The 25,345-nt window shown below is 34.4% G+C and overlaps 6 protein-coding genes, 2 long non-coding RNA genes and 1 other non-coding gene across 9 annotated transcripts; 3 read left to right on the top strand and 6 right to left on the bottom strand.

Annotated features, from left to right (window-relative positions):
* The first annotated feature begins 104 nt into the window (after nucleotides 1–104).
* Nucleotides 105–1,238, top strand: AT5G25940 (early nodulin-like protein). Its single transcript, NM_122495.4, has 4 exons — nucleotides 105–314; nucleotides 399–460; nucleotides 718–793; nucleotides 1,005–1,238. The coding sequence occupies exons 1-4, from the start codon at nucleotides 209–211 to the stop codon at nucleotides 1,106–1,108; spliced, it is 348 nt and encodes a 115-aa protein (NP_197966.1). The 5' UTR covers nucleotides 105–208; the 3' UTR covers nucleotides 1,109–1,238.
* AT5G04185 lies at nucleotides 770–1,025 on the bottom strand. The gene has a single exon (NR_142739.1). It is a non-coding gene; the product is annotated as an other RNA (long non-coding RNA).
* On the bottom strand, nucleotides 1,217–4,700 carry AT5G25930 (kinase family with leucine-rich repeat domain-containing protein). Its single transcript, NM_122494.4, has 2 exons — nucleotides 1,882–4,700; nucleotides 1,217–1,800 (listed from the first exon to the last, which is right to left on the bottom strand). Exons 1-2 carry the CDS (start codon nucleotides 4,478–4,480, stop codon nucleotides 1,382–1,384), a joined length of 3,018 nt encoding a protein of 1,005 aa, NP_197965.1. The 5' UTR covers nucleotides 4,481–4,700; the 3' UTR covers nucleotides 1,217–1,381.
* AT5G04175 lies at nucleotides 1,593–1,785 on the top strand. Its single transcript, NR_142738.1, has one exon.
* Nucleotides 4,701–8,831: 4,131 nt separating the features above from the next.
* AT5G25920 (uncharacterized protein) lies at nucleotides 8,832–11,220 on the top strand. The gene is made up of 5 exons (NM_122493.3): nucleotides 8,832–9,378; nucleotides 9,653–9,825; nucleotides 9,912–10,386; nucleotides 10,467–10,599; nucleotides 10,690–11,220. Exons 2-5 carry the CDS (start codon nucleotides 9,747–9,749, stop codon nucleotides 11,152–11,154), a joined length of 1,152 nt encoding a protein of 383 aa, NP_197964.2. The 5' UTR covers nucleotides 8,832–9,378; nucleotides 9,653–9,746; the 3' UTR covers nucleotides 11,155–11,220.
* Nucleotides 11,221–11,458: 238 nt separating this feature from the next.
* On the bottom strand, nucleotides 11,459–12,410 carry AT5G04165. The gene is made up of 2 exons (NR_142737.1): nucleotides 12,157–12,410; nucleotides 11,459–11,579 (listed from the first exon to the last, which is right to left on the bottom strand). It is a non-coding gene; the product is annotated as an other RNA (long non-coding RNA).
* Nucleotides 12,411–13,982: 1,572 nt separating this feature from the next.
* On the bottom strand, nucleotides 13,983–16,500 carry RLP52 (receptor like protein 52; the record flags this gene model as incomplete). Its single annotated transcript, NM_122492.1, has 2 exons — nucleotides 13,983–15,145; nucleotides 15,228–16,500. 2 exons carry the CDS (start codon nucleotides 16,498–16,500, stop codon nucleotides 13,983–13,985), a joined length of 2,436 nt encoding a protein of 811 aa, NP_197963.1.
* A 436-nt stretch (nucleotides 16,501–16,936) lies between these two features.
* GA3 (GA requiring 3) lies at nucleotides 16,937–19,543 on the bottom strand. The gene is made up of 7 exons (NM_122491.3): nucleotides 19,152–19,543; nucleotides 18,830–18,990; nucleotides 18,474–18,635; nucleotides 18,240–18,380; nucleotides 17,905–18,159; nucleotides 17,479–17,835; nucleotides 16,937–17,399 (listed from the first exon to the last, which is right to left on the bottom strand). Exons 1-7 carry the CDS (start codon nucleotides 19,285–19,287, stop codon nucleotides 17,082–17,084), a joined length of 1,530 nt encoding a protein of 509 aa, NP_197962.1. The 5' UTR covers nucleotides 19,288–19,543; the 3' UTR covers nucleotides 16,937–17,081.
* A 676-nt stretch (nucleotides 19,544–20,219) lies between these two features.
* IAA28 (indole-3-acetic acid inducible 28) lies at nucleotides 20,220–22,156 on the bottom strand. Its single transcript, NM_122490.4, has 4 exons — nucleotides 21,753–22,156; nucleotides 21,250–21,561; nucleotides 20,922–20,986; nucleotides 20,220–20,828 (listed from the first exon to the last, which is right to left on the bottom strand). The coding sequence occupies exons 1-4, from the start codon at nucleotides 21,878–21,880 to the stop codon at nucleotides 20,806–20,808; spliced, it is 528 nt and encodes a 175-aa protein (NP_568478.1). The 5' UTR covers nucleotides 21,881–22,156; the 3' UTR covers nucleotides 20,220–20,805.
* Nucleotides 22,157–25,345: the final 3,189 nt, after the last annotated feature.

The following is a 25,345-nucleotide window of genomic DNA, read 5'->3' as shown; positions in this document are numbered from 1 at the left end:
TATAGACTATAGTATTTTGACAACTTTGTTTTCAATATTGGCGTTTCATTATTTTGGTGAAAGATTCCCAACTTATAAAAAAAAAAAACGAATTTTTAATTTTCGTCCTAATCATTTATTTCCTAACCAAAGAAAAAGGCAAATCGCGACCCGTCTCTCTCTCTCTCTCTCTCCTTGAAATCGAAAGATCAAAAAAGCGACACTGAAAATGGAAAATCGGTCAGAAATGGGTAACCGGAGGCAGCAGAATCTCTTCGTCATAGCTTCTCCCGACGAGATTGCTAAGATCCATCGAGCCGAAACTTCCAAACAAGGTCTCTTCTTCTTTCTCCGTCTCTCTCTCTCTTTTTTCCCCTAAAAAAAATCTTTTAAATTGATGACTTTGGATTATGTTACAGCCGGAGCTATTGCCGGAGCTAAGGCCGCCGCCGTTGCCGCCGTCGCCAGTGCGATTCCCACAGTAATCATATAATCTCACTTATCTAAATTTTTTAAATTGAGATCTTAAATGAATTAAATGTAAGAGTTATGTTTCTTTGTTGTTGAATTTTAAGACAAAAGTGACTCACCAATCTCATGTTCTGTAATAATCAAGAGTTTCAATTTTGTTACCTATTCATTTTGTGATTTCTGAATACACCAAGTAGAGTCACATTCTTTTTGATGTGTATATAAGATATGAATTTGGTACATAAGCATGCCTTGTTTTCGTAACAGGTAGCTGCCGTTCGTATGTTCCCGTGGGCTAAGGCAAACCTCAACTACACTGCTCAAGCACTCATTATTTCTTCAGGTTAGCTCTATCAGCAATATGCCTTAAATCATTACTATATGTTCTTCCTGGAACTAAGTAGAAAAAAGATACTAGCTTTAACATTGTTGTAGAAACCTCGAACTTCCCTTTTGAACCTAGTTGAGTTTGGGGTTTTTAAGTATTCGTACATTCATTTCTCCACAATTTTCTTCTGATTTCTATCTTGTGATTATGGTGATCATTGGAACAGCTTCTATCGCTGCGTTCTTCATAACCGCGGATAAAACGATTCTACAAGGCGCAAGAAGAAACACCGAGGCTCAGTTAAAGAAAGTTCAGCAAGACTCTAAATAATTTCTCTTCTTATTGTAACACAAATCAATCATCATCTTTCTCTGTTTTGTATGCATATTTTGCCTTGATTCTTAATAAGAGTGTTATTATTATAAGGAATAACAAATTCTTTAAGACCATTTTTTATTCAGACTTTCAGATTTTGTTCTCAAATAAGTTACAAGCTGGTAGTTATACTCTTAACTAAAACTTTGCTTACACAAAAACTAAATGGTTTCTAATACATTTGTACATTTCACAAAAAAAACAACATCAAGTGTTGTGATTATTTGATTATACAAAACCTAAATCTTCATCTTCTACCCTTTTACTTGTCCTTCGACCCGATAAACTAACTAGTAGAGGTGCCTCATATGCCTCTGTTGCAGTCTTCTTCGTCGCCTCAAGTCCTTGTTGGCGCAGAACATACAAGACCTCTTTCATGGAAGGTCTATGACTAGGCAATGTGTTAGTACACATGAGACCTAGCTTGAAAACTGTTGTCATCGCCTCAGTCGTGGAAGCTTCTTTGATGTCCTCATCAAACGCCTCTGCGGTCGGTTTTCCAGATTGGTAATGTTTCCATGACCAATCTGCTAAGTTTGTGTGTTCATCTCCGTTGTTTCCTTCTCTTCCAGTCACCAGCTCTAGCAAAACTACCCCGAAGCTGTACACATCGATCTTCTCATCTACCTTTGACGTATATGCGTATTCTGCAACATAAAAATATTAGAGATCACACAATGAGCGACTCTATTCGACTCTAAAGAATGTTTTTTGTTTACGGGTATTACCTGGAGCAATGTAACCAAAGGATCCAGCAACAGCTGACATGGTATGAGGTTCTTGGTTTTGCTTAATCAACAGTTTAGCCAACCCGAAATCTGCAATCTTCGCGTTGAATTCAGAATCAAGCAAGATGTTACTCGACTTGACATCTCTATGTATGATTGCGGGAGTACAATCATGATGCATATAGCAAAGTCCTTGAGCTGCTCCAACTGCGATATTCAACCTCTGTGACCATGTAAGGTTATTAGCCTCTACGGTACCTCCCTTCTTCTTTCCATGTAACCATTGATCAAGACTGCGTTTCTCGAGATACTCATACACTAGAAGCTTTGAATCTTCCCTTGAGATACAACACAATAGTTTCACTATATTCGAGTGCCTGATCGTTCCAAGAATCTCAACTTCAGCAATAAACTCCTTCTCAAGTTTCTGGTCCAGTTTCTTGCTGTCCCATATCCTCTTCACTGCCACACATTGTCCCGAGCTTTCGACGAAAATCTTGTAAACTTTGCCCGATCCGCCACTACCGATCACGTAGTGTTCCATCAGATTCGACACGATGTCGGATTCCGCAAAATCTACTCTATGAAATGAAGTGAGTTTCCACGTCTCTAGACCTCTTCTTCTTTGTTTCCTTGTGTAGTCCCTAACCACAAAGAACGTAACAAACAGAGTAATGGTGAGAAGCAGAACCGCGATGACTAGAATCATCGCGAGGATTTTCCCGGGGAACCCTCTTGATCCCCGGCGCTGTTTCCGACAATCCGGTAAGCTGAGAACCGGGTTGTCTGCACAAAGATTAGAGTTGTTCAAGAAACTTCTCTCGTAAGCAAGATTATCAAGTTGCTCTGGTATTCCTCCAGTGAGTCTATTTGATGACACATTAAATGTTGTCAGCTTCAGGCTCCCAATCTCCGGTGGGATTCCACCGGAGAATTGATTCTCCGATAGATCAAGATTGAGCAGACGTGGCAACAATCCTAAAGCTCTCGGAATTTCCCCGGAAAGCTTGTTCTTGGATAAACTTAACGTTATCAACGACTTCCATGAGATGATCTCATCCGGTAATTCACCGGTGAGATCATTCTCATCGAGAAAGATCGATATGAGATTCGAAAGAGAAGTCAATTCCTTCGGAAACTCACCAGAAAACTGATTGTTTCCCGCCTTAAACTCAACTAAGGAAGACCAAGTACCGATTTTCTTCGGAATCTCACCGGAAAATCGATTGTTATCAATCTCGATCCTCGACATATTCCAAGCAACATTCTCCGGTAACTCTCCGGTGAATGAGTTGTTACTCACCTGTAGACTATACATACTTGAAGCATTCCAGATCCGAGAAGGAAACTTGCCGGAGAAGTCATTGTTCTGTAACTGAACAGTCAAGAGCGTTCCACAATCTCCGAGCGACTCAGGGATTTCTCCGGTAAGATTGTTTGAGTACACAACCACTCCTTGAAGTTTACCACCTTTGCACAAATTTTCCGGTAACTTTCCGGTTAACTGATTCTCCGAAACTTCGAATCTCTCCAGCTTTGAATGAACTCCAATCTCTGCAGGTATTTCTCCGGTTAACTTGTTGTTGAAGATTTTAAACTCCTTCAATCCCGGTAGTTTTCCGATAACCGGTGGAATTTCTCCGGTTAACTTGTTGTTGAAGAGGTTTAACACTTGTAATTTCGTTAGATTTCCGATTGATACCGGAATCGAACCGGTTAAATTATTAGCAGAGAGATCAAGAAATACCAAGTTCGTCGCCGAAATTGATTTGGGGATTTCTCCGGTTAAGCCATTAGCGAAGAGATAAAACTCGGTGAGATTCTTCAACCCGAATAAAACATCTGGGATCCGACCCGTTAAGTTATTGACCGATAAGTCAACGTGCTCAAGATCCGTCATGTTTTCGAAAACAACGGGTGAGATTTCTCCGATCAAATTCATCTCCTCTAACCACATATACTTGAGTTTCTTCAACTTCCCAAACTCTATCGGAATCTTAGCCGGAGTAAACTTATCGTTTAACGCTAGTCGAAGTTCTTCAAGCTCCGATAAGTCTCCGATCTCCGATGGAAACGTACCGTCGTATTCGCTCTGGTACAGATTCAATACCTTGAGCTTCGAGATCCGTCCGAGACTTTTAGGGATATCGCCGGAGAATCCGTTAGCAGCTAAGTCGAGATAGTCGAGTTCCGGTGAGAGACGGTCGATGTCGACGGGAAGTGAGCCGTTGAGAAGGTTCTGAGAGAGATCGAGATATTGAAGCTTCGTGCAATTGTAAAGAACCGTCGGAAACTCGCCGGCGAAGTAATTAAACGATAAGTCAAGGAAATTGAGATTCGACAAATCGCATATCGTCGTTGGAACTGTCCCAGTGAAGTTCTGGTTCTTGAAATTGATCCCGGTGACATTTCCGGCGGTGCAAGTGATCTCCGACCAGTTGCACGGTGAAGATGTGTTGTTCCACAGCCGGAGAGACGGTGGATCTCCGAGATCGCGTTTCAGGTTCAGAAGCGTTGACTGGTCGTTGAACTGCGAAAAGACAGATAAGGGTATTGACGTGAGGAAGAAGAAAAGGAAAGGTAAGGGTAAACGAGTCATTCTCTAATTTTTGTTTGTTGAGGTTTTGCCGGGAAATTTCTTCGGCAACCGAGTTTGACTGTGAATGTGAAATGGATACAAACTTTGAAGAAGTTTTCAAGTTTTTTTCAAGTCTTTATAGAGAAGAGTAGGTGAAGTCATCGATGAGATGTGTTTTTTTTTTTTGTAATAAAAATAGAGATTTGATGTTTGGGTACTCATTACGTCATTGTATCTACATATGTGACGATTTTAACTGGATACACATTTGACGATTAGTTACTTATATACTGTACAAGTACAACTTTTTGATTCGAAATTTTGATTTCGTTTTGTCTACAGTTTTGTTGTATTCTCTTTACGATCTAAAATCCAAAACCATGTAAAATGGGCCATGACGAGGGCTTATAACTTATAAGTAAATGATTTTTACTAATGGTATTAGTTTGGAACTTTGGTTTCAAATATGTTTTAAAACATCACTCTTATCTATTAGCATGAAATCTAAAACTTTCAATTTGGCAAAAAACAGAGTCTCCGTTAAGCACCAATAATGACTAATCATATGATATGCGGTCCTTCTAGAACATTATTGGCCAAATTGTGAAAAAAATAAAAGTGTGCTTAAAGAGCTAGTATGCTAAAAGTTGGGTTGTTCAATTCAAAGACGCGAACATTATAAAAAATCAAAGAGTAATTAATAGGCCATTTCTCTGAAATATATTGCCAAGAAAAATGTGCCGTTTGAAAAGTCGGAAGTAAAGTCAAAGTTATCTATAATCTAGAATGATTTTAAAAAAAAATTGATGAAAGAATCTAGAATATGATTCGATTGTTCTAATAAATTGATACTATTGTTATATAATAATTACTCACCAAACCTCTATTGGGAGGTGTTGCTCTGTATATCAACATGTAGTTTCATTTTATTTTTAATTATAGTTTTTATAAAGTGTTAATTTATAGGGTGAATTGCAAAAAATGACGGTTTTTGAAAAAGTTATTAAATATATAGTACTATAATGTATGTAATTTATTTGATAGCACATGTCAGTTGTGAAAATACACTCAACTCTTTCCCACGGATGCGCTTGGAGAGAAAGAGAAGCCACTAGCAGGAGGAAAGAGAAATATATATGACTAATATATATTCACCCCTCTTAATTTTGTTTACTTTATTAGTTTAACAATATTATTTGGTTAAAGTTAATAATATTATTGTAAAAACAGATTTTTTTTTGTTTATCTAATATGATTTGAATTTTAAAAAACGGAAACGAATTTTTTAAAAAAATGAATAGTGATATCAAATTCTATACAGATCATCATAGAAAGATAGAATAGTATATATTTGTTTAAATAGAAACGTTTATTCCGATGAATCCAAATAATCAATTAAATACTTTTTGATGGAAGGATACTAAACCCTAAGATAATATATAGGGAACCCAAGACTTTTAATATAAAACACTAATCAAATCACTTAACATCCTTAATCAAAACAAACAATTCATTTTAAAACGTATATAGTACAAGGTATACGTAAATAGTATATTCACAAAATAGAATAGTATCTCTCAAAAATTTCTCAAAATCAAAATCGATTTATTGGTTCAGGATAAGGAAACAACGACGCCAATAAATTAGAGAGACCGAAAAAAAGAAATCAAATGAAGGAAACAGAGAACAGAGATTGATCAAATTCAGCGCTTATTAGCGAGAATCTCGACTAATTGAATTTCAAAAACCAAAACCAAAGTCTCTTAAAAAAACCAAAGACCCCAACAAAATCTAAAGTCGTGCCTCTGTAAATCAAAACCTCTAATTCAATTTCGAGCAAAACCTAAATGTCATTTCCAAAAATTAACTGTCTTGTTTTTGTGCCCAATATACCTCTGTTAATCGTTGGCAAAATCAAAAGCTTCATAAACGGTGGACTGGAATTTGTTAGAGCCAAACCTATGTTCAAAAGTTAATAGTTGGCGAAAGAAAATAGTTGGTTTTCTATGGAAGGGAGAAGATGAAAAGCGTGTATTTCAAACAGGGATAGTATTGGCATTATTACAGAAAATACAAACAATATTGCTTGCTTTTTTTGAGAATGTTATTTACTTAATTATAATATTTTTGTAGGTTATAAATGCAAATTTCCCTAATTTACAAAATCTTTTGTATTGTAGCTAATAGTAAAATCTTACAGAAACCATAAAACGAACTTATAAACAAAGTTAAAACAGGTGATTCACAAACCAGAGAGTAAATTTTGCAGAGGACATACATAGTCTAAAGTTTAAAGGATCTCCAGACTCATATACTCCGAATTAGCCTGCTTCGGAATATGTTTGTTGAAGACCAGTTGCCCAAAAGTCTTGTTTACCAAAAGAAAATAAGAAGTTTTTTTTATATTGTTTTAATTTATGTTGCATGGAAAGAAAACGATTATGTGGATATGAGAAACGGTTTTTTCTAAAATTAGAGATTAGAAACATTTTGGAAATATATATACATATATTTACATATATATATATATATGTATATTAGCATGAAATTATATTAAAAATGGCTTAAACAACACAAGTCCAAGACATTAATATTAAATAAGTTAATTAAAATTCTAAAAGATATAGATTAAAATGTTTAAGTTCAAATATTTAATTTAGACCAACATTTTCATTCTCATTTTAATTAGTTTCATCAAATTTGGTTTGTCAAAAGATCTTAAAACTCAAAGTCTTTCAAAATAAGTTATATACTTTAGTAATCTTAATATTTCTAATTTAGTTTATTAAATTTCTAAAGTCAATAAAAAGGATTTGTCGTGTGACTAGTTCGGATCCATCGTATTTCCAAAAATAGATTTTTTAAAAACGTGTTTTCGTAACATTTTTTGTGTTTCCGACGAGTCTCTATTTCCGAAACGTTTCGAAAACGGAAAACATACCTCAAAACGAATTTCCAGGCAACCTAGGTTTTAATTTGTTTTTCTAATAATAAATTACAACTTACTAGTGATCTTAACGGTAATTATTGTTAATTTGACCAAAATAAATAGATAGTGTAATTTCTTAATACTAGCACTAAATTTTGGTGGGTTGCGACAAATCGCACTTTTGTAGACTTGTAGTTGTAGCAAACAGTTACAGGGGAACTTATAGGAAATTTCCAGCTTTACGACTTGTAATCATAATTTGTAGTCCAACTAATCATACTATCATAGTGTTACTTTCTCTGTTTAGCCATAATGTGTAGTCCAATAGTTTATAATATAATCATAATGTAAATTTAACCAACGGAAATTAATGGGATCTTATTAACTACTGTGGCAGTGGCTACTATATAGTGGTAGAATACCCAATTTTTGTAGGCTTCTAAGATCATTAGTATAAGTTTCCCTTTATCATCTATTTCGGTTATTTCAAAAAAAGAAATATATTCAAATCCTAACACTTATCAACATATCATATAAACAGAGCTTTTTTGTTTCGTTTCTCTTCTTTTCATTGGTTTTTGTTTTTTTTTGTAATATTTTTGAAATATCGGAAGCAACTTCTGTTTTCTTTTACCTTACCAAACTTTCTAGAAACTTTTAAAACCATTTACACATCAAAATGATAATACATATACATTAAAATAATCTATGAAGTAAGGGAATTAAAAATTGAATCAGCATCTGTAAGAGTACATCCTCAACAACTAAAATTTATTTATGAAAACATAAAACTATACGGCAAGTTTTGTGATCCAAACATATGCCAAAAAAACAAAAACAGTCTTACAAACACAATGGTGAAAAAACCAATCTAACCATAATTATGAGCCAAAAAATGAGTTTATTGCTGGATTATTTCGCTGTCACACATTTTTGTACCAATTACATCATTCCGAAAATCAAGATTATGTTTATGTATTAAAATATTCCGTAATGAAAATGACTAACCAGAACAACAATTTGCCATACCTTTTTTATTCGTTGAATAATTCCAGTTTTCTACGATTTTGCTACTCTACCTTGGTACGATTCTAAGCCTCACCAAAAACAATATTTGTTTTTATGTAAACACAAATATAAAAGTTCTGTTTAGTTTTATTATATATAATGGAGCGACTATAGGGAAACAATAATCAATATGATCTTTATCAAAAAATAAATAATGAAAAATAAATAAATCAGTGTTAAAATGATCTCACCATACATTAAAAAATAGGTATCTTAAAAAGTTAGTAACACATTTGTTATATTTTAATATTTTTTATACACGTTGTCTGATTTTGAACGTTGACTATTCGATTCAACGGCATGAAATTCCAGAAGAGAATTGTCAAAACATAAAAACAAAATCCAGATGCGCGGACCCCTTAATATTTTTAGCTAGCTGTCTTCACGATCGATTATTGTTTTGTAAACAACTCTCACATATTGTTTTTGTGATTTTTTTTTTTTTTGTGAATTTTTTTTTTCTTTTAATAGTAACTGGACAAAATGGTACACCTTTAAAAGTCAATTAGGTGTTTGAAGTGTATAAGCAAATATATTTTTCTTTTCACGAAACGTATATTACGATTCCTTGGTGTGTGTTTTTTCACTACAGATTTAAAGATTGTGATTTAGCTTTATTATAATTTTCAGCTATGAACTTATATCTTCGGACTACTCTCGACATTTGGATTACAAAAAATCCGATTAGTGTGACATGAAATTGTAGAGTTTTCTTTCTTTTATTATTTGGTGTTAAACAGCAATTTCAAGCAGCAATTTCACCAATTTCAGAAACGAAGATCTCGGGACAAGTATCGAGTTGTGATAGCCTCATTTAGATCGAACTACAAATCAGGTGTTGTTGCAAAGAAAGTGAAGAAAAACAACTCTCATTCGTTCTTGTTTCCTCCTTTTAAAGAATCGTCGATGGTGAGCGTTGAAGGTGAACTCTCTCACCTTGATACAAACTTCACAAATGGAAATTGTATTGAACAATGCCACATACATGATAGTTTTCAGATTATTACACAAAAATCTGGTGAAGTGATTTTACTTAGAATGACAGAAACGTTTGGCATGACAATGAAGGAAATAAGTGATGAGATAGGGAATGCGAGTAATATTCATGGCATAGTAGAGAAACAAATAGATGGCTTGTGTATGAGTAAAAGAATCTTCATGAATGGGAATAAACCTTTTGGCTCTTTTGTTTTTAGCTGGGATCCTGGAGAAATCTTATGTGAACAACTTCAACTAGGCTGGATAGATCATTACTTTGGTGAGAATAAGGAACCGAAACTACTGCCAAGAATGTTGGAAATCGAAACTCTGGAAATCACTATCAAAGGTAAGGTAGTTGGGGTTATCTCTCTGGAGCAACTAGGTCCTGGTGAAAAAGTTGAGGCTCTAGCAATCCAAGATGGAACTCTGCACTTCATCTCTGGGCTTGATAATCACGTTTGGGAACCTGGGGAGTAACTGCTGAGCTAGAGAAGTGGAAAATGTTAGAGAAGCGTTACCAAGTGAAGGGAAGATTTAGGGTCAAGGAATTCTTTAGTTTTGATCAAGTAGCATGGATTGGAACAGAGAGAGTTGGGTATGAGAAACAAAAGTTGATGTTGCTGTTTGTTAACCGAAGCTTAGTGAGGCAGAATTTTTCAAGATTCGTGAATTTATTGGTGGGATTGAATCAGAAGTTACTGATCGCACTTCACGGTCTAGAGATTAAGGAGTTGTCATGGTTTAAGGAGCTTAATGAGAAAGGTTCTCTGCTGGAAATTGTCAGATGCATGGCTTATGTGGTGGAGTGGCTATTTGTAGGCCAGAAGATGCAGACAAGTAAGGACTTCTTTCCAAATTGTTGTTTTGGTGGAAACCAACCCTCAGTCTCTAAGCTTTTAAGGGAACTGTTTTCTGAGTTTCTGGCAAGTCGAGTATGGGAGCCTGGGGGGTTCCTCATACTAGTTAATCGAGCTCATGGGAAAGGGTTTGATAAGTGTTACAACGTTGATCCATCTGTGAAATGCATAGGCAAGATAGAAAGGCTGGGATCATTCTTAGAGTTAAGGGTGAAGACCTTGACCAAAGTCCTACAAAAGTAAAGATGAGGAGTGAGCTAAAAGATGATTTTGGAATTGTTCTTTATTACTACCTTGAGGACAAGGTGGCTTTAAAAGGGGAGAGTGAGATTGCATGTGGAGGAAGCGTTAAGGAAATACAATGTGGACATGACAAGAGTGGTGAAAGTTAAGAGTTGGAGCTAAGGGCTGAATATCTGGAAGAAGTTTCAATGTTGGGATCAGGGAAGGTTGCTAAAGAGAATGGCGATGAGATTGAATTTTTTGTGCAATCCGTGGTGAAACACAATGAAGTTGTAGCTGGAAGTACTCAATACATGCCAACCAAAAGTGAGAAGGATCAAACCGTGTCTAAGATGGCAACCTTAACAAAGAAGGTAAGGATTGCTGATTTGATTGGAGTAGTTGAGGTCTGCATTTCTCTTAAAGCTGCATTTTCAAGGCTAGTCTGTTTATTAAAAGACATGGAGGTTCTTGAGAGACAAGAAGTAGAGACTAGGGAATTTGCTACCCTAGATTGGAGACAATATAAACTGATCAAGGAGTTTGATGTGGTCATCATGGACAAGAAAAAGGTTGCAGGTGCAGGATCGACAAGAGTTAAGACAACTTTTCCAAGCTTTCATTTCCTTCCACCTTGAGGACAAGGTGGATCTCAACGGGACGGTATTGATAAGTCGCTTATTCTCTTGTTGGGCCCTTTCTAGGCTGCGTCATTTAGTATCGTTTAAGCCCAATAGGTTTAGGATTCTCTTGCTATTTAGTCTCTCTGTTCATCTCTGTAAAGGATCATCGCTTAAGATCATCCAAACAATGTTTATCTTCCTTCTCTCATGTTCTTCTCCTTTCTACTTCTGAATTCTTCTGCTTCTCACCTTATTTCTTCTATCATCTCATCTCTTTCTGTTACTTAACTTGATAGCCTATTTTGGGTCTTATCAAAAGCACCAGGCCACATGCGAGAAAAGGGTGAGTCGAACCACAATCACGAACAACACGATAATATGGTGAATGGTCCTTGTTGATTGACATTAAACCTTTCAAGAAAACTCCTTAACCTCGCGTCTCGCTGACACAAGACACCCTACATCATACGATAGTTAAACGGTTAGAATAGTCAAAAGACTTCTTGTTATACAAGCTGTAAACCTGATATAGAAGTTTTTGGTGGGAAGGTTTTTTCCATATATGATGATAAGTGTTTCCCTCCATGAATGAGGAAGGCGGAGTCGAGGTTCTCACTATGATGGAGATGCTTGGACGCCGATGACCCCCGAGGTCTAATAGTAGGCCGATAAAACATTAGCATACGATTTGAAAGCTAGCCGATTTGTGATGTGGAAGCCTACTTAGATGTTGGATTTTAACACTTTGAATTGCTTCCATGAGTAACCGTAGAAGGTGGTGACCGGCTTAATGGGTTCGGTTTCGAGAAGCCGAGATACACGACTATGATTCCAGGAATGAGTGATCAGAGATGGTAGAAACTAGCTTCTACAATAAGTGCTCATTTGGAGACAGATCGAGTAGAGATAATCAATATAGTTCTAAACCGTAGTGGGTAAAATCATGATAAGGAAGACAAGGCATGTCGAAATTGGGAGACTAGATCGTTTAGTTTGAAGAAAGAACGTAACATCAAACCTAGCTTGCTGGCTAAAATAAAAGGAAACACATATCTGGGCCAAGGTGAGGAAACGTTGAGCCAATTAAACCGAAGTTGGGTCTTGACAAAAATAGACTTGAACCAATGCCCAGTTGGCTAGAGAGAATGTCTAGTCAGTTAGTTAGTGAAGACATCTATTGTGATTAGGTTTCTGCGCATGCTGTCTTAGACTTCACCAGAGATGGCGCAAAAAATGGTCCAAGAACCTCCAACCACCAGAACCTTTCCGATACCTCGAATCTGAGCCAAACTAAATTGATAACAAACCAAAGATGGAGATGTTCTAAGGAACCCAACTGACGAAAAAAAAAACGAGCAAAAGTTTGTTGATGATTGTAAGACCATCTCCAATGTATAGCTCTATATCTTACTCTAAAATAGAGAAGGGTTTCTCTCAAATGTATATCTCTATTTTCTACTCTAAAAAAAATATTTTTAGAAATATTCTATTTATATTTTATATTATATAATTTACAATTTGAGCCCATATATCATAGTTTTGCAAAATTCCCATAAAATATGATATTATTTAAATTAAAGACTAATTATATATTAAAAAAACATTACATCATATAACAATAATAAAATATTACAAATTTTATTTTAAACAACACCATTAGAATATTTTTTCCCACATATGATCAATTAAAGGAAGAAAACAAAATTTTATTTTGTGATTTGAATTTCGTTCAAAACCCAAATATTCGTGCATATTTTGAGATTGAATAAGCACGGATTTTACAAAAATGACGTGTCCAACAACAAGATCAATATCAAGAAACTCCTCCTCCATCTACTTCATTTGGACAATATTTTAACTATCTTGGTGGATCTACAAGCAATTTACCGGAATATTAAATTGCTAGTTTTATGTTTTAGTTTTCTTATGTTGTTTATTTTAAATTTAGTAATTATTTACTTATTAATTTTATAAAACTATTTGTTGTAGTTGTTGTTCGTAAAATGATAATATGTATTAAATAAAAATAAATAAATTTGATGGACCAGAGTATAAATAAAAAAGTTCAACTCTAAAATAGAGTAGAGAATAGATTTACTCTATATATAGAGTAATTCTGCAGAAATGTCTATTTTAGAGTCCAATATAGAGTAAGGTTGGAGAAGAATTTTGAGTTTTACTTTATGGTTGGAGTTATTGATAACTTGTTGTAAAAGTGATTTGGTGATGCTTATTTTGCTGTTTTAATATTATACATTTTGAAGGAGATAAAGAGAATTCAAAAAAGAAAAAATGTTAAATAAAACATAGAATGGATAAACTGGTGCATATTATATAGCCAAAACATAAATTGATTCCTTTATAAGAAAAAAGAACCTTAAACCCCATAAAAAACTTAGGATCAAAGAGAAACAATGCTGAAAACATACTACTCCAGAAGATCGACTAAACTCATACTATGAGTTTTCTTCGATCTCAACGAACACTTACAACATTCATCTTACAATCGTGATGTTTTAAAAAATAAACATCTACATAGTTAAGTCCATATATAATCTCACCCGTGTGAGCATGCCTCTAAGACTACTTATAATGGTGCAGTTGATGCTTCCGTTGAAATTGTTTTTCCAAAGTTGTAACACTTCAAGCATGGCAATTCTCCGATGAAATCCGATATTTCCCCGTGGAGTTTGTTTCTGAAGAGATTCAAAACTCGCTAGAGTCTCTCCCCTGACATTTTGTTAGACAAATACATTGATTTCAAATTCGTAAGCGTTCCTAGCTCCCAAGTTAATGGCCATGAGAACACATTCTTGCAATAAAAGCGTATTGAAGATATTTATTTATATTGGTTTAATTCTGCGTTTGTTTCGGCCAGAGTTCATTAACCATTCTGGTTTGTAAGAAACCAATATGTATCCCATCGTCAATCCAATGGAAATACCAGGTATGGATCCAATTGCAGCTGCTGTCCAATTCATCACCTCTTCTTCATCTTCTTCAGGCTCTGGCATTTCGGATTGTTGTGGTGTTTTCTTGTGGATATCTACACAAACTCTTTCAAGTGAAAGGCCAAAGAGTCTCGGGTTGTCCGCAAAAGAAGAGCAAGGCTGTGTTTGAAACTGAGTGCCCCCTGGTACTAGACCTACAAACTGGTTTTGGGAGAAGTTCATGTACGCAAGGTATGAGAGTTTCCCTAGCTCTGGTGGAATTTCTCCCGAAAGCTTGTTTTGAGAAACATCCAGTGACTCGAGCTCTATCAGGTTTCCCATTGATGATGGGATGTGGCCAGTGAAACCATTGTTTGACAAGTTGAGCACATGAAGCTCTTTTAGTAGACCAACGGACCTTGGAATCTCTCCTTCAAATTTGTTTCCAGAAAAATCAATTGTAGTAAAGGTATTTAGGATACGTACCATCTCCAATGCTATGCCTTTTATCATCACAACTATTGAATCACTGTAATAGTTTGTACGCATGTAGTTTGTGCCCATGTACTGATCTTCAATTTTTCCAAGTGAGAACATTGCAGTCCAATTGACAAAAAAATCTAATGGCAAAGTTCCATTGAAGTGATTACCGGATATGTCGATGATTCGCAACTTAGAAAACCCGTTTTGATTTATCGATCCATGGAATGCATTGGAGCGAAGGACAAGAACTTGTAGTTGTTGCATAGAATCCAACCAAAAAGGAAACGTGTCATTGATTTTGTTGCTTTCCACATTGAGAACTTCAAGAGAAGAGATACGGACCAAAGATCTTGGAAGCTTTCCCGCCAGTTGGTTATGACCGATGTCAATTGACTTTACACTTGTAGATATATTCTCTGGAATACTTCCACTAAGATGATTCTTTCCAAGATTTAGAACCTCAAGAGTACTGAGATTTGCTATGCAACGAGGGATTGAACCATTGAATTTGTTGGTAGATAAATCGAGAAGGATTAGAGAGTGCAACTCACATATGAAAGATGGAATCTTTCCAGTGAAATTGTTGTTGGAGCCTAACAAGTCACTCATAGATGGTTGCACGGTAGATTTCGTTAATCTTTTGAAACCGGTGAAAGTGTTGTTCGAAAGATTCACGCGTGTTGTTTGATATAGTAACTGAGCCAGAGAAGCCATTGTTCTGTAACAGAACCGACGAGAGTGTCTCACAATCTCCTAGAGACTCTGGGATTTCTCCGGTGAGATTGTTCGAGTACACAATCACACTTTGAAGTTTACCTCCGTGACACAAATTCTCCGGTAACTTTCCGGTTAACTGATTCTCCGAAACTTCGAACCGCTCTAGCTTCGAAATAAACCCAATCTCTGCCGGTATTTCTCCGGTTAACTTGTTGGTAAAGAGTTTCAGCTCCTTCAGTTCCGGTAATTTTCCGATAGCCCGTGGGATTTCTCCGGTTAACTCGTTGACAAAGAGATACAAAAGCTCTAAATTCGTTAGATTTCCGATTGATTCCGGAATGGAACCGTTTAAATTGTTAGCGGAGAGATCAAGATGTACCAAGTTCTTCGCCGAAATTGATTTCGGGATTTCTCCGGTTAAGTCATTTGCAAAGAGATAAAGCTCGGTGAGATTCTTCAGCCCGAATAAAACGTCAGGGATCCGACCCGTTAAATTGTTGACCGATAAGTCTACGTGTTTAAGATCCGTCATGTTCTCGAAAACAACGGCTGAGATTTCTCCGATCAGATTCATCTCCTCTAACCACATGTACTTCAATTTCTTCAGTTTCCCAAACTCCGTTGGAAGCTTCACCGGCGTAAACTTATCGTTTAAAGCTAATTGAAGTTCTTCAAGCTCCGATAAGTCTCCGATCTCCGATGGAAACGTACCGTCGTATTCGCTCATGTAGAGGTTTAATACCTTGAGCTTCGAGATCCGTCCGATGTTTTTTGGGATATCTCCGGCAAAGGAGTTAGCCGCGAGATCGAGATACTTAAGTTTAGGTGCGAGACGGTTGATGTCGTCGGGAAGTGAGCCGTTGAATAGGTTCTGAGAGAGATCGAGGTATTGAAGCTTCGTGCAATTGTAAAGAACCGTTGGAAACTCACCGGCGAAGTAATTAAACGACAAATTTAGGGATTTGAGATTCGGGAAGTTGCAAATCGTCGTTGGAACTGTCCCGGTGAAGTTCTGGTTCTGGAAGTTTATCTCGGTGACGTTTCCGGCGGTGCAGGTAATCCTTGGCCAATTGCACGGTGAAGATGTGTCGTTCCATAGCCGGAGAGACAATGGGTCGCCGAGATCGCGTTTCAGGTTTAGCAGCGTTGACCGGTCGTTGTACTGGGAAAAGGCGGGAAAGGGTATTGATGTGAGGAAGAAGAAGATGAAAAGTAAGGGTAAAAAAGTCATTCTGGGATTTTGGTTTGTCAGAGGTTTTGCCGGGAAATTTCGGCAACCGAGTTTGACTGTGAATATGAAATGTATACAAACTTTGAAATTAAAGAGTTTCTATCAGGTGGAGTTATCCATTAAGAGATTTGAATTTTGGGTACTCGTTACGTCGTTGACCCGTTTGTACACATGCGACAATATCAAGTGGTTAGCTTAGTCGTTAGGGGTTAAATAACTTAAATCTTGACAAATCAAAAACATAGACACAAAAAAAAAAAAAAAAATAGACACTTGGAAATCCACACAGCAAAACAACCAAATTTCACATCTAAAAACTCAAAAAGTCATGTTTAATTTTTTTTGCTCGAAGTCATCAATCATCAATCCTATTAATATGTTGCTTTAATCAATGTTTTAGTTATCTTGTTGCTCTAGGTATGTTCCATCAGCATCCTATAAGAATCAATAAGATGATGCAATCTCAGAGGATAGTAAAATATAACACAGTAAAACATAAATAGTACTACAAAACAGCATTTGTTACAAATAAAAGTTGATACAAGGTTAAAAACTAACAAAAGAAAGAAGAGATTTCTGTCTTAAGAACGCCTTGGATTGATAATAGCCATAAGAGGATAAAGCTTCTGAGAGGTCAAGCCATATGTATCCACATTCTCTTCTTCGCCATCTCTAAGCTTCCACTCGAATTCTTGCACTAATCTTCCAATAGCAATGCCTGCCATGAGAGATGCTTGAAGAGCACCAGCACAAACCCTCTTTCCCGCTCCAAACGCCATTGTCTTGTGAAGATCTGACGTTTCATATTTGCCATCATCAAGAAACCGCTCCGGCCACCAGTCCTCTGGTCTCTCCCAACGCTTCTTATCCATGTTGCATCCATATATGTTTATTGCAATCTACACATCAAGATTTTGAAACTAGACTTTGTAAGTGAACTTCAAATGTGAATGACTTGAGAGTAATAGGTAGGTTTACCTCACTTCCTGCAGGGACATGATAGCCTCCGATTTGCGTATCCTCGTGGGCGTAGCGAATGGGAACTAGAGGAGCAGGACTGTATTTCCTAAGCGTTTCATGAAAGACTCCATTGAGATAAGGAACTTGAGACAATTGCTCTTCTTTGAACTTTTCTCCTCCGCAGACATTTTGGATTTCTTTGCACAGACGATCTTGGACACTTGGATGCTTAGCGAGCTCATAGATGGCCCATTCAGTTGTAACCAAAGTAGTGTCAGCTGTCTCGATAATCGTCTCCCAAACCAAGATAGCAATTTGCTCCTTGGTTAGTGTTTTCGCTTCCGACATCAAGAAGTTGAGATAGCAATCATCATCCTGTTTATAAGTAGAGATTAGATCAGCAGTGTAATGCAATATATGAAAGACTATTCAAACAAAACTAACCGATTCTGAACCATTCTGCTTCAGTCGATCTTGAATCAGAGCATTCATCACTGCGAGTCTACGTTTATGCTTTTGCTGGATTCTTGCTTCAAAACTTTTATTTGGAATCCATTTCAAGTATGGGAAGAAGTCTCTCCAATCAACATCAATTGCACCTTCCATCATGTCATGTACTAAAACCTTGAAGATCTCGTCTTTCGACAAAGTCACACCGAGTTCTTTAACATAAATGGATTCCACATCTTTCCCAAAAGCCTATGAAAACAAAACCAAAAATCCATTTTCATACTTTATGTTGACGAAGAAATGATGTATAGGATAAGCGAAACACTCACTTGCTTCAATGCTACACCGAAAAGCTCATGCTCAAATATAGCTCTGAAGTTTACAGGTTCTTGTGGATGGTCCCTAGCATGGGCATGCAACTTGGAAGACACATTTTCAATGAGTGCATCTCTGTAATGTCTTTTTCGTTTCTGCAAAAAAAACCAACACAACACAAAAGATTGATTCAGTTGCCATTATGTATACCAAGGAGAAGCTGCGGGATAAACGAACAATGAATTCACCTGTGCATTAGCACCCAAAAGACCGTTCAAGAGACACCGTTTCACCAACTTGTGGAAATCATCATAATCACTAGTAGCAACCATAGATTTGTCACAAGTAAGGACTGTCAACGCATTTGACAACTTCCTCGTTGAGATAGACGAAAACCGCGTCACCATGGCCTGAAAACAAACACATAAAGAGTAACCTAAACGATAAGAGAAGACATCAACTCAACTTTTCTACATAAGTTCAGACTACAATCATATAAACAAGAGCAATCATCAAGTTGTGTAAGGCTTTAGTCATGTGTTCAAGATCGAAAAAGGAACGATTTTTCGATTCCAAACATATCAATCAAACCTAGAAAGCTAACCTCTTTGGCAGTCTCAGTAGAATTGAGGACAATAAGAGAAGAAGAACCCATCTTTATAGAGTAAATAGGACCATAAATCTCTGACCATCTAGTGAAAGTCTTGTGAGGTTTCTTCTCTTTTAGTTGCAGCAAGTTCCCAATAACAGGAAACCCTGGTACCACTACATCAAAAACCCAACTTTTAAAGTTCTCAAAGATCAAATTTTTAGTTCCATAAATCACTAGAATCAAAGAAAGTTTCAAACTTTGAAACAGAAGTAGTCACCAAACCTATGAATCGCAAAACCCAGATTACAAAATCGGAAAAAAAAAAAAAAAAAACCTGGAACAGAGGGGAGAGTGGAGACTTCAGACATGTTCTTTCTGGAGAAGGAGAGAAGTTTCTTGAAGAAGAAGATGAAGATGAAGGAGGAGATAACAAAGCCAAGGAGAATGGAGATCATGGAGAAGAAGGCCATGGAAGGAATGTGATTTTGATGTGAAAATGTAGTGTTGATTTCATTGTGTAATAGTGAAGAGAAAGGAAAGTTTGGATTTTTGCTCTTATTGGCATTTGGCAAGATTTTGGTTTTTGGATTTTACCCAATTTTGGATTTCAAAAAAGAGACATGAATCTATCCGTTTAATGTTATCTTCTTATTATTATAGTTTTTCTGACTATAATCTCTAGTTTTTTTTTACTAAACTCATCGTTTTACGTTTCATAGAAACTTGTGATGTTTTGAGTAAAATACTGTGTAGTCGCCAAGTGGTTGGTTTTGGGGTTGCTAAACGCTTTGGAGGTGATGATGATGATTTGAGATGGAAACAAAAGATTATATTCTTAATTGGTAAAGATAAAAATTTCATCAGCATACGGTATATTTTTGAAGAAAAAAAGTTTGAAAGAAAGTTGTGAGACACAAAATTTATAGGAGAATTTTTAAATTTTAAATTTTATTTACTAATTTTAAATTCATTATTTCTTTTAAAATAATGTTTTTTTACCTATCTCGACATAATTGAGTTTTTCTTTGGATCATCAATTAGTAGAGGTAATCGGACCATTTTCCAAGTTGGATTAACGGGTCAGCGAATGTTCAACCTCTGATAGACTGATACTATGTTAAGTTTCATAGATTACTAATTCCAAAACCAATTGACAATAAGTAAAAACTCATATAAATATATATATATATATATATATATATATATATTTATATTAATGAAGTCTAAAGTCGTTTTCACCATCTGAGTTCGAGTAGTATTAGCCACCAAAATTTAAGTAATTTAACATGGTTTTTCCATACTCCATAATCAATTTTTGGGTGTATGAAATTTTTAAAATTATATGAGTTATAAAAAAATAAAGTATCTTTCTCCCTACTATCTTTACTCTAAATACTATTTTAAGATATTACTCGAGTTAATTACATGTTATACCGAAATAATTCATGAACATAACAAGATTACAGTTCATGAAATAAATGGTTTGTCTTTTGTGAAATAAACAATTGGTACTCATGTGTGTTACAAAACAACAATTTTTTTTGGATGGTGTTATAAAACTCGAACCCACCAAACTTGGATAGCCTCTTGTATCTATTTCTCTATTATTTCGGGTAATCTTTACTCATACATAGTAAACAGGCTCTCTGGATTTTTACCTCTCTGAAAAAAACATAAAATGAGTCGGTTTGATTTCGCTAATTAAATACCATTTTCCCTACTAAAAAACGAAACGAAGGCATGAATCATATCAGGCATTGTAATCAACTTACGTGCTTACACTATTTTTATACACACGATAACATACTAACCCCCGATTTCTTAAACGAACAGCATATTTACAACCAAAACAAGAAATAACATAGCAAGCAAAAACCTAGTACATAAGTGAAAAAGAAAACCAGTAAATCAAAGCCAAACCCCATTAGTTTCCACAAAAATTACATTAAAAACAAACCATCGAACTGATGATTTTGGCCAACCTCTCTCTATTCCTTGCCATGTTTTCTAGCTGTGAAAAAATAAATAAATATATAAGTTAATTTCAAGGCAGTAATTAAGTGATGAGATGTATGAAAAAGTTTCGTAAGAATTGTAATCTTACGTGAGAGTGAGAAGGCGTGGGAGGTCTTTAAAACATGCAACCTCTTTACAGTAGATACAAACATCCTAACAAATAAAGTAAACTATATCATTAATATGTCCAATGATTCAAATTATTATCAGATAAATATCCAAAAATATGACCTTTAAAGGAAAATAATAATCTGATGAGAAATGGCCAAACTCTTTTTAGGAACTCATACTAAAAATATTTGTTAAATTCGACAAAAACAAAAGTAGATAGATATAAAATGAATTTTTGATAAAGTAAGTTCATATTCAGTTCCAGAAAAAAAAATGGAATTAGTTTTGTTTGATTTAAAACTTACTCCCAAGGAACATCCCCGACCAGAACTTTATCTCCTTCAGTGTCTTCGTAGACCAAAGTGTATTGTCTGTTTAGATCCCACGAATCTTTCTTAGAGAAGAGTTGGTCAACGGCATGTGAAAGCTGTTGGTAGTTGTTATAAGCTGAAAGGTTGACTTTTCTTCCTATTGGAACTCCTTCCATGTTGATCTTAACGTACAATTCCTTCTCTTCATCACTCTCCTTCTTCTTCATCTCCTCCTTTAGTTGTGCCGTTAGGTTTCTCCGGGATGATCTCACCGGCGGCCATCCCACCACTGGAGCTACCTCAACCCTGTTTTAGCCATATCTAGTTATAACATATACACAAATACTTTTTGATAACTAGATACCGAAACCCAAACTAATCTCCGAAAACTGTAGAATTACCAGGATTTTGTTTTTTATTTTTATTTTATTATCATATAAGACATCTACAATGAACAAGAATGATTCAAATCATTCATGAGAAGAGATTAAGAGAACCTGTTATTGGAAAGGAATGATGTTTCTTTGGTCGAGCTTTTTTGTTTAGATCCATTGATGTTGTTGTTGGAAGTGAATTGGTGACAAGGAGGAGCTAGCCTTAGCTCCAATCTCTTTTCTTCTTCCATTTTTCTAAGTTTGTGTTGTGTTTTTGGTGTTGGGGAGTATTATTATATGGGTGGTTGGCAAGGAACTACAATCCCAATCTTTTTATAAAAGTAGTCTCTTTATATTTTCTAATGAAAAGAGATTTTATTTTGAATTAATAACCACCTAACAGATCCTACTTGTATGGTTTCCGTATGTCAAAAATGCGTTTACATACGTGTATGATTCTACGAATGTGATGCGGATTGATGGGAGACACACATATATTATTTACAACGATTACTATTATATAAAGAGAATAAATTTATATGATGATCATTAGAAAAATCCAATAGACTAATTTAGAGTTATAGGTAGGTGGTTATCAAATTAAAAACCCACTTAGAATATATGGTAACATGGTTCATAGCCGTGTGGGGTCTCATACTACCGAATAACTCTGATTAATTACAAAACATATGATTCCAAAAATCTTAGATGTAATCACCAAATTATTACGCTGTCTAGACGTGTCCATTATCATTCTAATTCGATCCAAAAAGATGTGGGTAACCGAAAATTACCAAAGAACTAAAATGCTACCATAGCACCAAAGTCAAAATGAATATCCAACACATACACATAAACCAATTTAAACAAAGAGATATATAAATAACAGTGATTAGTAATACCCCTTTATTAGCTAGTGACATGAATTAAAATCATATTGAAAAATGAAAATGAATGCTATTCTTACTTAGAAAATGAAAACTATAATCATATAAACTATGTACAATTGCTTCTCTTATGCATGACATTTGTAACACATGTATTTTAGAAAATTCATGTATGTCACCGTGACTCATGAGACAAAGAAATGTATCATGCATGGTTGTGTCATCATGTGATCATCAACATAGTCATCATATGATCATCTCCACACCCATTCTTGGAGAGTAGAGGCCGACATAGAAAAGGAAACAAGAAAGAGGAAAGAGATTCCTAGGCATGCTTAAATGAGTACCTACCAATAAAAGGAGTAAAGTAGTAGGTTTTCGTTTACTAACCTTCTTCTGTTTATTTTTATTTGATATATAAGTACTGCAAATATTAATTGTATGTATACTTAGAATTCCACTACAAATTCTCTCTTTTTTCACGAAAAGTCCACTACCAACTTGGTTTTTGTTACTCTAATTTGGCCTCCATAATGTTTGTCCTTTTTTTCAAGTTACATAATCGATTGATTTACGGAAATTGCCAACCCATGAAAAGTCATCTTAAACATAATCAAGTATAACTTTAGAAATATATCAAGATGGTTTAAGGATCTTTCAACTCAATCTTAAAAAAACTTAATAGCTATGGCATATAATCAAATAAGCTGTAATTTGATTAGTGAAAATAACTAAAATGGGTCAACGCTCAAAATACTACAAATAAAACTGTTGAAATAGACACATAAAATTTGTGGCTATTTCACAGTTTCTTATAGTTGAATTGGTTTATACTTATCTTGTGTCTTTTGTCTAGAAATTTGTGGCAATCTAGAAATTCTCTTTTGTCTTTTGACCTTTTTTCATGGGTCATCACCTATTTGTTTTATTCTTTTTAACTCGGGGCAAAACAATTTCTTCAGCCGATTTATATTAATTAACCGAGAGTCCGAGACCAATATACCATGACTAATCATCACACTAATAATGACAGAGCTTATAGTGTAATTTTTACTTGATTCTGACCCTGCACATACGTGTATATAAATATAATGGAATACATTTTTAGTTAAAAATATTATAGTGTATAAATTATAATATGCATAGAACAGTGTACAGTGTTAATTATGATAAAATAGCTAACTTTTTTTATTAATTTATATTATTTATATTTTATTTATATTTTGCATGGTAAATATATTGTTAGATTTGTTTGGATTTGCTGAATATATAGAGATATTTGGAAAATCTGTGTATTTTTGTTAGTTTGATGTATATATAAATTGATTGTTTTTGTTTGAAATTTGATCAATTAGATGATATAATGTAAATTTAACTCCGCGGTACACCGTTGGTCGATTTTTTGTAACTAAAAATTCAAATTTTAAGATATAGTTGTTTTGTAAATATTGTTTATTTTGTTTAGTGTTTAAGATTATATAATTATGTTATAGTTATTAATTCTAAGATTTTACTCGTAGATTATCGTCCCGTATTAATATCAACCCAAACTCGTTCCACCATATAACTTCATTCCGTAAAATGAAAATCATTTTGTTATTTTTAAATATTGTTATTCTAATATATATAAAAATCGACGGATCGACATGTGGTACATCTTGGATTAATATATTTAAAAATAATTTGTGATTTACAAATTTATGATATTGTAGTATATAAAACCAATTTTTAGTGTATACCTTTCAATAAGATGTAGTTTTTATAATTAAAGTATAATAGTATTTGGTCTTTATGTTAAATAATAGTATTTGGTTTTTTTATAAACTATTAAATTAGTTGATTTTAGTTAAAAATAAAAAATTAAATTAAGTTATATTTGTTTTGTTTATTGTTTAAGATTGTATAACTATAATCTAGTTTCTTATAATCTAGTGTTGACCCTGAAACAAAAATCCATAAGAATACGCATAGATGGATAGTAATATTAGAAGATAAACATCATTAGAATATGAAGTACTTTACTTATGAATCTCTATATATTGTTTTAAAGAATCGATATTCTAGATTGATTGTGAGGCAATGTGAATGTATGCATAACATTTATAATTATAAGAGATGGATTGTACGGAAAATTAGATTTTAATTTGGATTCAATCTTAGCTTTACTGAATAAACTAATCTGAATTGCGTTTTTTTTCAATCTAAAATTTACTATAATCTCAACAATTTTGGTATTTTTTGATCAAACTTATCCTTATGCATTATCGCAAATATGGTAGTTATTATTGTTCGAATACAATTATTGATCTGTCAAAATAATCATATTACTATTTGTTCTTAAAAAAAAGTCATTCAAATTTAAAAGAAAAAATATTTTTGGTGTGAATCAATATTTTCTCATTTTGAATATTTGCATTAAAAATTTTAAACATTGGTATTTTAAACTCTGTTTTATTGTTTAAAAAAAAATCAAATCTAGAAGAATGAATATTCTAAAAGCTTGTATCTATTATAATACGTTTAAAAATATATTTTCTTTCATATAATTCAAATTTAGCTTAGCGATATATTTTTAAAATAATGAAAATTACATGTTTAAAAAAATCCTTTAAAAGTTTATATCATTTAAATTCTAATTAAAATGTTAAATATTTGAATCTATACTGATAATATCTTCTAGATATTTACAAATCTAAAATCCAAAAATTATCTTTTGAATATGCTAAATCATAACTAAAATCGTATTTTTATGTGTACTAATGAGAAACAATTAACATAGTTTTGTTAAAGAAATTGTTTAAAATCTAAACTAAATGATAATTTGTTATT

The sequence above is a fragment of the Arabidopsis thaliana genome, chromosome 5 (genome assembly GCF_000001735.4).
Source record: "Arabidopsis thaliana chromosome 5, partial sequence".
Classification (NCBI taxonomy): domain Eukaryota; kingdom Viridiplantae; phylum Streptophyta; class Magnoliopsida; order Brassicales; family Brassicaceae; genus Arabidopsis; species Arabidopsis thaliana.
This window is presented reverse-complemented; position numbering and strand designations above follow the sequence as displayed.